Genomic DNA, 12,181 nt, shown 5'->3' on the forward strand with positions numbered 1-12,181 from the left:
GCCAGTGTTTTCTCAATTTCCACTTTGACTTCCCCTCTGTATCCTTGGGTGCATCTGATCTGGTCCTGGTGCCTTATTAGCTTTAAGAGTAGGCAGCCTTTCTAATACGACCACTTGATCAAATTTAAACAGTATGTGTCTGAATTGTCTCCTCTTTCATCATGGCTTGGTAAAGACAGATGCAAAGCATTAATTTAATACCTCAGCTAAATCCTTTGCCTCCATGTGTAAATCCCTTCTGGTCCATAATTGGCCACACTCCCCTTACCACCCTTTCACTATTTATATGCCGAGAGAAGACTTTGGGATTCCCTTTTATATTGGCTGCTAGTCTCTCTTCATACTCCCTCTTAGTTTCTCTTTGGTTTTTCATCTCCCCTCTGAACCTTCTATATTTAACTGGTTCTAATTGTATTTTCAACCTTACATTTTGCACTGCATGGCCCCTTTTAAGTTTACCATACATGCACTTATCTTAAAGGGGCTGCTTCCTGTGCGCAGCCTGTTTGCCCCCTGTGCTGTAGGTTCTGGATGACTGTGCAGCCACATACCTGCACAGCTTAAGAGGCAGAATTGACCAGCATTTACACTGTTGAGCCCTTTCAGAATTTCATATTTCAATGAGACACCTCTAATTCGTCTAAATTCTCAGGTATGTAGGCCAACTGTAGTTAACTTCTTTCTAAAATATCTCCCCCCCCCCCCCGCCCCGCCATTCCAAACATCAGTCTAAAGAGCCTTTGTTGCACTTCCTCTAAGGCTGGTAATTCTGTTCTTGGGTAAAGGGTCCTAAAACTGTACGAGATACTCCAGATGTCTAACCAAGGCCTTTTACAATAGAATAAGAGTTATTCACTCTGATATTCCAATCCCCTTGTAACAAAGGGTAGCATGCCATTTGCTTTCCCAGTTTTTTGCTGTACCTGTATAATAACTTTGTGATTTGTGTACAAGGGCACCAGGTCCTGCTGAAGGTCAACATTTCCTAGTCTCACTATTTAGAGGTCATCATGCAGGTCCCAGGTTTGATACCTGGTTTGATGATGTTGAAGCAGCTGATCTTTGCTGGATTGGGGGTATAATAATTTTATGTTTGTTAAAGGAGGGATAAGGTTTGTCCATTGCTATCATGCTTTGTAGATGTTTCATCGTTGGCGATGAATGAAGAATATCACAAGCATATTGCACAACATTAATTCAAGTGTCCCATTTAAACTGAGTATCAATACACAACATGGTTGCTGATATTAGTGAAACCGTGCCTCAGTTTGAGTTACTGCTATTGGGTGAAGGTGGGGACAGAATCAGGACAGATAGGAAGCATAGCCAAAACTAAATTTCCGGCTACAATTTATAATTCCTAATGTGGTAAAGGAGCATGCTGTACAGAAAATGAGCACTGTAACTAAGGGCGAGTTTAAAGCAGTTCTTTTGAACATGAAATGTTCACAAGGTCCAAATTCCATTGGTAATGAATTACATATTAAAACAAGTGCTTAAAATTAAGACTAATTTGTTATACGTAATATAGGCACATGGGTAAGGAGGAGAGAGTTTCGTACAATCCCATGGTTTTGGTAATATCAAAATTTAGAGCTTTTCAAATAGCATTTATTGTTCCTGGCCTTCTGAACATTGCAACCCAGAGCTGCTAAACTGGATTCACATGGTCAGGCATTTTTGGTGATGATATAGCTAGGTCATTAAAAATCAGCATTAACTTGTATTTATATGCTACCATTAATGTAGTAAATGTAAGGTGCTTTACAAAGGCAAAAAGGAATGGCAAACAGTTGTAAGAGAATTGGAGAAGGTGACTGGCATGGTATGAGAAATGGGTTTTAAGGAGCCGTGAGAGCGATAGTGTTCCAAGTATGGAGCCCACATAGCTGAAGGCAATGATTAAAGTGTGGAATGGAGGAAGGCAAGTTAAAGGAGGTAAGATTTGGGTGACTTGCATTGAGTGTAGGTTGTCCATAGGCCCAGGGAGCTGCAAGGGAGTTTGAGATAGGATGGGGCGCAATCAGGGAACGAGCTTTAAGTGAGGAAAAGAATTTTGAGCTTAAGTTTTGAGAAATGGCAAGCCAGTGGAAGTTTTCAAGGAGATAACACAAAGGAGCAGAAATAGGCCATATGGCCCCTAAACCTTCTCTGCCATTCAATAAGATGGGGTCGATAGTGTGAAGATGTGGGCAGTAACGTTTTGGGCTAAGTTTGGATAAGTGTGGAGAATAGGAGAAGCACTCTGTGGGAAGTAAAGAGTGAAGGTTATGAAGCCATGGCTAGGTTTCACAGGCCAGGCTGTGTGGAACTGGAAGTGGATAGCATTGATGATTGGATACATTGAAATTTAGCTGTAGACACTAATATGCTCAACCTGAGTGAACAGCCAGGAAGGAGAACAGATTTGGGAACTATGCTCAGTTTTTGTTGGGTATCTGGCTAAGGCTTCAGTTTTGATCAATTGATCTGTTTTATCTAAAACTCAAAATCTGGCAAGCAATGGGAAGCACAGTGATCAAAGGCTTGAAGGTGATACTGAAATAATGCAGGTGTTATCGGTATCTACATGGAAGCTAGCTCCATGCCTTTGGGTGATGCCTATAGATTAATCTGTAAAACCAGATTAACTTGTATTAGTTTTTGTGATGAGTTTAACATTGGTGAAACGGTGTTTACTTCCCCACCCCTAGTTGCCCTGAGAAGCTGGTGGCCTTGATTGTAACTGGTTTATCAAGCTGCTTCTAAAAGCATTAAGATTGGAGACACTTGTAGGTCAGACCAGTTATGAGTGTTACGTTCCTTTCCCTAAAAGATATTAGTGAACCCTTTTGGGTTCTTAGGATAAAAGAGGAGCTTTTGATGATCAGATTTATTGAATTCCATTTCACTGCAGGCTGGCAAGGTCTGCACCTATTGCCCATTCATAAATGCTTTTGATAAGTGGTGATGGGCTGCTGCCTTGCACCACTAGTTCATATGAGTCCTAGTGTTTTGACCCAGAGAGGCTGAAGGAATAGTGAGTGTGTGACTTCGATGTTAAAGGGTGGTATTTGATTTTCCCTTGTTAGAGATGACCATTGCCTGGCATTTGCATGGCAGGAATATGAATTGACATTTATCAGCCTAAGTTTACATGTTGTTCAGGCCTTGCCGCTTGCAGACATGGATTGCTTAATTGCTTGAGGAATGGAGATGGAGTCTGAGCTTGGGATGGAAACAAAGTAATTGATCAAGTTGTTGAAGATATTTGGCCCAAGAGCACTGCAGTAATGTTGTGGAGCTGAGATGATTGGCGCCTCAGACCCACAGCCATTAGAAAGTGATCCCCACTACAGTTTTATTGGGATTTCTTGGTGCCACACTCTGTGGCGTGCTTCCTTTATGCCAAGGGCAGCCACTCTCTCCTCATCTCTGGAATTCAGATTCTTTGTCCATGTTTGGACCAAGGTTGTAATTGAGACCTGGAGCCGAGCAGCCCGAGCAGAACCCAAACTGATTGGGGCTCTCAATTTGTGCTGTGATTTGAGTACCATAGTCACTATGCTACTGTTCTCCTGGAGTTCTAATTGGCCGGTTAGTACTTTGCAAAAAATGCAGGACAACTTGTTCTCTGTCGACTTTGTGTTCACTTATGAAAGCAACTGTTGATTCAACTCAAAAATTAGCATTTGATTTAATTTAACAATCATACACTATTTTAACAGTTTATCGGCAAATTTTATCATCAGCAAATTATTTGAGATTTTTGTTTGTAGCCCTGTTATCAGCTATTGTAATACATGCCAGATATACACGTTTTTCTTCAGCTGCATGTGTGTATTTGAATAATTCCTTTCAGGACCGAGTCTAATTTTGTGTCCTGCGGTGTCTGTTAGCATTTGATGTCTAGTGTCTGATTGTGAGCATGTCAGTGGTGTCTGTAATACAAATGACTTGGAAGTAAATGCTTCTTCCAGAAAGAATAATCTGGCGTTGAGTTGAAGAGATTAAAGATAAATTTTGTGCCCAGCACTGAAACTTTTAATTCAGTTTGCATACAAAACAGGAATGTCTAACATCTGAACGTGTTCAGATTGATGCACAGGTAGAGTACCTCAAATCTGGCTACCCAAAAACCGGACATTTTTTTCATGTGCTCAGAGTGGCTTAGCGAACCTTGACCACACCCAGCCCAACTTGGACTGATCCGCCTGACCTTATCCGCATAGGAGCGCCTTCTTGCAATGGCCTAAGTCAGTTCAAAGAAAGTTAATAAAAGTACTGTCCAATCTTGCATTAATAAAAAACAATTTGTTTTTAGTTACAACTACAGAGTGTTTTTAACATCATTTCAGTTTGATCTTTTCTCATTTTAAACAGGGCTCACTGACTTAGGGAAGTGGGTGAGGTGTGAAAGGTTTACTGAATCCAATGTGTGATAAGTAAATTAATATTAGCAGCACATGGCCATTAGCCTAAAGTGCTTTGCAATCATATCATTTGATTTGCCTGTGTCCCTTATTCACTGAATTAAGGGGTTTTAATTTGTTTCCAGAAAACCAGCAAGTTCCAAAGTCCAGCATTGTCTCAGTCCCGAGGCACCCCACCTGCAATTAATTTGGTTCGGGGGAAAAATCTGAGAGTTCAATGCCTATCATTTTGGAATTGGTGCACTTGTACAACAGTTTAAGCAGAGATAAATATGTTCTTCCATTTTTGAAACATTTAAGAGTGATAGGAGAAATTAAGTTGAAGACTGTTGTGATTTGTGAATAAGTAAAAATGGATGTGGATATATTTGAACTTTCATATTTAAGAAAAGACATGAGAAGCCATTTGCGCCCAAGTTGTTGAGCAAATTATACTTCTCTTCAAACAAATAAATCTGAATTAAAAGTCATTTCCTGACTCAAATAACGTTTAATGTTAAAGGTCGTATTTAACTCCTGTCCGAGATGAAGAATCTGAGTCACAAAGAAAAGCCAGGTCAAGGCAAGCAAGGCAGTCGAGAAGGTCAACGCAGGTAAGTTTTTGTCTTTCTCTCCTTGGTTCAGAAAAGGTTCTTTCCCTTCATCCACCTATCCAATGTGATCTTAAATTTTGTTGTTGCTTTCACATCATCTGTCAACCCTGGATCTGAAATCCAAGTAGTTCTGCAAAGGATTTTCTCTTCCCTCTGCCCTGAAGCTGACATTTAATCTTGAACCTAGGTTTCTTATTCTTGACCCCACAATGACCAGCAAAAATCTGCTTCTGTCTACCCTGTTGCATCCAATTACCTTATGTGGAAAAAGACCCCCAGTTTTTTGGAATCTTCAGTTCTGTTGTCTCATACCAGGAAGCATATAGTGAATACAATCTGCATTATACCCTCTCTAAATACTCAAATCTCTTTTGATATTCTTTCATGGGGTGTGGTCATTGCTGGCTAGGTCAACATTTATTGCCCATTGCTAATTGTCCTTGAGCAGGTGGTAGTGAGCTGACTTGATTTGCTGCAGGTTTTATAAACAGTGAAACTATCTGACGGGTCTTCATATAGGCTTATTATTACATATTGGTGTTTCTATTCTATACCTCCTGAGATGCTGAAGCAATTCATGTCCATATGCAGGTAGATCGGGACAAAATCTAGGCTTGGGCTTTTAAGGGGCCAGTAACATTCGTGCCACAGAAGTGATAATGACTCGAACAATGGTCACCTCCAACAAAAGTAAATCTAACCAACCTCCTTGACATTCAATGGCATTGCCATCACTGAATTCCCCCACTATCAACACCTTGTGGGGGGCTTACCATTGACCAGAAACTGAACTGGACTGGCCATATAAATACTGGTTAGAAGAGCAGGCGAGAGGCTGGAAGTTCTGTAATGAGTAACTCACCCCCAGTCTCCCCAAAGCCTGTTTACCATCTAAAAGGCACAAGTCAGGAGTGTGATGGAATACTCTCCATTTGCCTGGATGCGTGCAACTCCAACAACATTCAAGAAGCTAGACGTCATTTGAGGACAAAGGAGCCTGCTTGATGAGCCCCCCATCCACCACCTGAAATATTCACTCTTTCCACCACCATGCCCTAGCAGCAGTGTGTATCGTTTACAAGATGCACCGTAGCAACTCACCAAGGCTCTTTTGATAGGACCTTCCAAATACATGACATTTCCCACATAAGACAAGGGTAGCCGGTGCATGGGTACACCACTATCTGTATGGGAGCACCACTGTCTGCAAGGACCCCTCCAAGTCACACTCCATCTTACCTTGGAACAATATTGCTGTTCCTTCACTGTCGCTGGGTCAAAATCCTGGAACTCCTAACCCTTCCTAACAGCACTATGGATGTACCTACATCACATGGCCTGCAGTGGTTCAAGAAGGCGGTGCATCACTAACACCTCGAGGGCAATTTGGGATGGGCAATAAATGCTGTCCCACCCAGGGATGCTGATATCCCATAAAATAATTTGAAATAAATGAACTGCAGTGGTTCAAGAAAGCGGCTTATCACCACCTTTTTAAGGGCAATTAGTGATGGACAACAAATGCTGGCCTAGCGAGTAATGCCCTCATCTTGCAAAAGAGTAAAAAAAAACTTGGTTCCTTAACTGATATTCTTAACTTCAAAAAGTGCCATCAGGCAGAGCAGATGTAAGTGCACTCAGACTTGTAATAGTTTTTATTACAGGAGTTGATTTGTTTTGCCCTGACTTGGGTGCATGTGATGGAGCATCTCAGGCTACATGGGCCGTTTAGCCCATTGTGCTTGCACCAAAGAGCTATCCAATTAATCCTCTTTTATTTACAGATATTTATGAAATTTTGTAAGTATTGAATCTGTCTCCACACCTTTTCAGATAGTGCATTACAGATCATCACAACTCACTATGGGGGAAAAAACCTAATTTCCTCAACTAATAGTGGAAACCATTCCCTTCCATCTAATCTATCAAGTGCCTTGTAATTTTAAATGCTTCTGTTAAATTCTCCCTTAACTTTCTCAGCTCCGAAATGAACAATACCAGTTTCTGTACATAACTGACATCTCTTGCCCCTCATACCATTCTAGTAAATTTTCTCTGCACCCCCTCTAAGGCCTTGACATCCTTTCTAGAATGGGGTACTAAGAAATGGACATGGTACTTCAGCTGAGGGCTAACCAGTATTTATATAGGTAATGTTCCTCGGGCTTAGACTACTGTAACAGGCACAGGAATGCACAGTGAATCATGACTGAGCGTTGAACAAAACTGTTTTGCAGGGTGTAACACTGACGGACCTACAAGAAGCTGAGAAAACAATCGGGCGGAGTCGTTTAGACCGTCGAACTCGAGAACAGGAAGAAAAAGAAAAGGAGGAAAAAGAAAAGCAAGACCGAGAAAAGCAAGAGGACAAGAATCAACCGGAAACTCAAGATGACGAGAGACAACGGTTTAGTAGAAACACTGAAGAGGTAATGGTCTTTATGAAAAAACTTACATGATTTATTCAGTAAATGTGCACAATAGAGCACAATATTTTGACAATATAGTGTTTTTATTTTCATTAAGCATGCTAAATGCCGTTTCAAAGTAAATTCTATTGACAGGCTCTGGGGAAGCTGTGCTTCACATCCACACAAATCTTATGCCATTGAGATTTATGGTGCTCTCAGTCTCCTCCAGCTTTTTATCAAGCCATAGCACCATTGTGTCAATCTATTTGTCATAGTTGAAAGGTCAGAGGAAGTACAGCTGCATTAAGCTTCAAGGGAGTAAGGCAAGGCTGGATGGCCTCTGCTTTAATGCCAGGAATATTACAAGTAAAACGGATGAGTTAAGGGTGAGGATTGACATGTGGAATTGTGATATGGTAGCCATCACCGAGACGTAGTTGAGGGAAGGGCAGGATTGGCAGCTCAACATTCCGGAATATAGAATCTTCAGGCTAGACAGGGGAGGGGGCAAAAGAGGAGGAGGCGTTGCATTATTAGTTAAGGAATCAGTACTGCAGTAAGTAGAGATGCTATCTTGGAGGGGGCATCGAATGAAGCTTTGTGGGTAGAGTTAGGAATAAAAAAGGGGCAACCATATTGTTAGGTGTTTATTATAGACCCCCAGATAGTCAGCGGGAAATTGAAGAGCAAATATATGCACAATTTGTGGAAGTGTGTAAAAACAATAACAATAGGGTAATTATATTAGGTGATTTCAATTTTCCCAACATTAATTGAGATAGACATAGTGTCAAGAGCTTGGATGGAGTGGATTTCTTGAAGTATGTACAGGAGAACTTTTTAGGTCAATATGTAGAGGGTCCAACAAGGGGCGGCTCAGTGCTGGACCTAATTCAGGGAATGAAGCCGGACAAGTGGCTGAGGTGGTGATAGGCGAGCATTTTAGTGATAGCGACCACAACATGGTGCAGTTTAAGTTTGTTATGGACAAAGAAATCAACAAGGTGCAAAAAAATGTTTTGGATTGGGGGAAGAGCAGATTTTGGTAAAATAAGGCAGGATCTAGCCAAGGTAGACTTGGAACAGTTACTTGTGGGGTAATCTACAGAGGAACAGTCGGGGGTATTCAAAAAGAAAATGGGGAGGGTACAAGCTCAACATGTTCCCTATAGGGTGATAGGAAGGAGTAACAAGCCCAGGGAACCATGGATGACTAGAGATATTCAGGTTACGATGAGAAGAAAAAGAGAGGCTTTTAGCAGGTACAAGGGAAGCAAATCAGCAGAGGCATTAGTGGAGTACAGTGCAGGATGGAGCTTAGGAAAGCAATTAGGAGAGCAAAGCGGGGATATGAGAAAGCTCTGCCTGGTAAAAGTAGTTAATATAGATATTCTATAAGTATATCAATGGGAAGAGGATAACCAGGGAAAGAGTAGGGCCCATTAGGGACCAAGGGGGCAATCTATGGGTGGAGCCAGAGGAGATCGCTAGAGTGTTGAATGAATACTTCACACCCGTCTTCACCCAAGAGAATGAGGATGAAGTTATCGAACTCTGGGAGAGAGACTGCGAGATTCTTAAGCAAATTGATATAGGGAGTGACAAGGTATTGGAGGTGTTGGCAGGCTTAAAAGTGGACAAATGTCCAGGTCCGGATGATCTGTGTCCCAGACTGCTGAGGGAGGCAAGGGAGGAGATCGCAAGGGCTCTGACCCAAATTTTTAATTCCTCTCTGGCCATGGGGGAGGTGCCAGAGGACTGGAGAACAGCTAATGTGGTTCCGCTATTTAAGAAGGGTTATAGAGATAAGCCAGGGAACTACAGGCCAGTGAATCTCATGTCAGTGGTAGGGAAACTATTGGAGAAAGTTCTGAAGGAGAGTATCTATCTCCACTTGGAGAAGCAAGGTTTGATCGGGGAAGTCAGCATGGCTTTGTCAGAGGGAGGTCATGCCTAACAAATTTGATTGAATTTTTTGAGGAGGTGACCAGGTGTGTAGATGAGGGTAGTGCAGTTGATGTAGTTTATATGAATTTCAGCAAAGCCTTTGACAAGGTCCCACATGGAGACTTTTAAAGAAGCCAAGTGCACATGGGATACAGGGTAATTTGATAAGGTGGATTCAAAATTGGCTTAGTTTTTCATGTTGAAATGGTACTGATTAGTTATCTTTGAACACATCACACCTGAAGCTTAATTCATTGAATTTTTGTTGATGCCATAATCATCTTTGACTGCGAAGGATGAACTCATCCCAGAAAGCCAGATGGTGAAGTCAAGCACTGGAGCCAAACTCTACACTTTTTAAGCATTGATTTAGAGATGCAGGTAATAAACATGCATCTCCTAATCAATCAACCACAGTTTCAGTCTGTTCCTATTTGTGACAGCATCAGTTAATGCTCATTTGCATACAATCAAACCACAATTAACATACATTTGACAATTGGGACAAGCCTTCAATCTGTCCACATCCACAAGAAGTTGGATAGGTATTCTGTGTTTTCTGTTTCTTCGAGTCAGCGTTTTTCTCACTTCTCGTTTTGTCCAACAAGTCTGGGCATTTGCGCTGATGAAACCTTGCCAAGAGCCCTCTAGAATGAGCATTTGAAATACTGCTGCCCTGAAAAAGACACTTGTGTGAATAAAATGAGGCAAAATAAAAGCCAATGGACAATGTCAAATTGTTCATAGGCTCAGCGACTAGCAGTGCCCTATTCAGTTCTTATTGACCAACTTTGTCTGGGTCTGAATGACTCTTTTGAAGGGCCCCCTGAAGCAAATTCAGGCAAAGTAACTCAACTCCTGACTCCCCAAAGCCTGTCCACCATCTACAAGACACAAGCCAGGAGTGTGATGGAATACTCCCCATTTGCCTGGGTGAGCACAGCTCCCTCAACACTCAAGAAGCTTGACACCATCCAGGACAAAGCAGCCCGCTTGATTGGCACCACATCCACAAACATTCACTCTCTCCACCACCGACATACAGCAGTAGTAGTGCAAGATGCACTGCAGGAATTCACCAAGGTCCCTTAGACAGCACCTTCCAAACCAATGACGATACCGTCTAGAAAAACAAGGGCAGCAGATACGTGGGATCACCACCACCTGGAAGTTCCCTTCCAAGTCATTCACCACCCTGATTTGGAAATATATCGCCGTTCCTTCACTGTCACTGGGTTAAAGTCCTGGAGCTCCCTCCTTCACAGCACTGTGGGTGTACCTACACCACATGGACTGTAGCGGTTCAGGAAGGCAGCTCACCACCATCTTCTCCAGGGCAACTAGGGATGGGCAGTAAATGCTGGCACAGCCAGTGAAGCCCACATCCTGTGAATGAATTTTTTAAAAAAGCTTGCTCTTGATTGATATTGATGCTGAATAGTGTACCTTCAATTGGATTGTTGCTGTTTAGAACATTGCCAGCAGTGACAATGTAATGCCAGCATTGAAAACCAACGATATGCTTTCAGTTTGGACGTACTTTGGAAATAACTTGTTAAGCTTTTTTCATTCAGCTGCCTTGCCCTGAACTATCACTGAAGCCGCAATGCTTTGCTTTGTGTGGTTAGAATCTCTGTGCTAGTGGATAGATGTCAAAATGCTTAGTGATGAACTGACTCAGTTATGTTGGTTTCTCCAAAGGCAACTGAGTAAACAATTTATCCCATAATTTTGAAAGACAACATTGAGAAAATGTGAAGCGGTTAATGACCTTTCCGAGTGGAGCATTATCAATCTGTGTATTTGATCACAGCCAGTGCAAGTGGACACCCCAGTTGCTCCTAAAGACCCCCTGGCCTCCAGTGTTGAAGATGGGTGGTATCTAGATTTGACTGCACACATTAGCTTTGGCAGCTCTGCTGAGGTTGTTTTGCAGGGTCATTCTTCTTGCACCTTACCCATGATAATGAAAAATGCTGAATGAAAGAAAGATTGCTTACACTAGGGTGGTTTTCATTCTCATCATGTTGATCATTCTCCACAGACCACAATCCTGTTATTCTTCAGACACTGTTTATGAATTTCCTAGTTACTTTTAATTTCAATTTAAAATCGTCTGGCACAGCAGTTTCTAAGACTTTCTTAGGAGTCCACATACTGCTTACGTACAGTCCACCGACAATCACTATTTTTCCATTTGTGCGAAGTGTACAGTTCCCCTGGAAATCACCATGCTAGGTAGTTAATATGCTTGGAAGTTGCAGATAATTTGACAAATGAAAAATACCCAACAGGGTGAATGATTCATCAGTGATTTGCTGAAAAGAAATAACCTTTTAAAATCTATGAAATTAATGCTGTCACTAAGTAAATGTTTTTGGTGTAAATTTTAATGCTCTCACTCAGCCTTACTGTTTATTTCCAATTTTTTTTTATTTTAAAGCCTTATCAACGTAACAGGCCAAGTACCACAGCATTCTCAACTGCTGCCCTCAATAGTTCATACGTTGCATCCCATCTAAATCGACCCAACAGCCTTATAGGCATTACATCTGCATACTCCCGAGTCCCTGGAGAAGTAGATAAAGGTAAAGTTGCAATTGTTTCTGAGTGGTCTGTTGGCAAGAGCTAAGCATGAGTCTGAGACTATATATTATACCTGTTCCACTTGAGTGTGCTTCATAACAAATTGATGGAATTTTGTCCATTTTAAAAATTTATTTACATTTATATACATATCTGTGGGCATATTACATATTAAACATGCGTGTGCACACAAATCCTGTATGCTTAGATAAAAATTTAATTGTAAAAGAAA

The 12,181-nt window shown here is 41.5% G+C and overlaps 1 protein-coding gene across 9 annotated transcripts in view; it reads left to right on the forward strand.

Moving 5' to 3' along the window:
• The window catches only part of ppp1r12a (protein phosphatase 1, regulatory subunit 12A), a 190,804-nt gene that overhangs the window by 144,852 nt on the left and 33,771 nt on the right, over positions 1-12,181 (forward strand). For all 9 annotated transcript variants that reach the window (XM_041215819.1, XM_041215821.1, XM_041215820.1 and 6 more), the window contains 3 exons: positions 4,915-5,005; positions 7,243-7,434; positions 11,807-11,951. In XM_041215819.1, coding sequence (XP_041071753.1) covers positions 4,915-5,005; positions 7,243-7,434; positions 11,807-11,951 — 428 coding nt within the window. The remainder of the gene's footprint in view (positions 1-4,914; positions 5,006-7,242; positions 7,435-11,806; positions 11,952-12,181) is intronic.

The sequence above is a fragment of the Carcharodon carcharias genome, chromosome 21 (genome assembly GCF_017639515.1).
Source record: "Carcharodon carcharias isolate sCarCar2 chromosome 21, sCarCar2.pri, whole genome shotgun sequence".
Lineage (NCBI taxonomy): Eukaryota > Metazoa > Chordata > Chondrichthyes > Lamniformes > Lamnidae > Carcharodon > Carcharodon carcharias.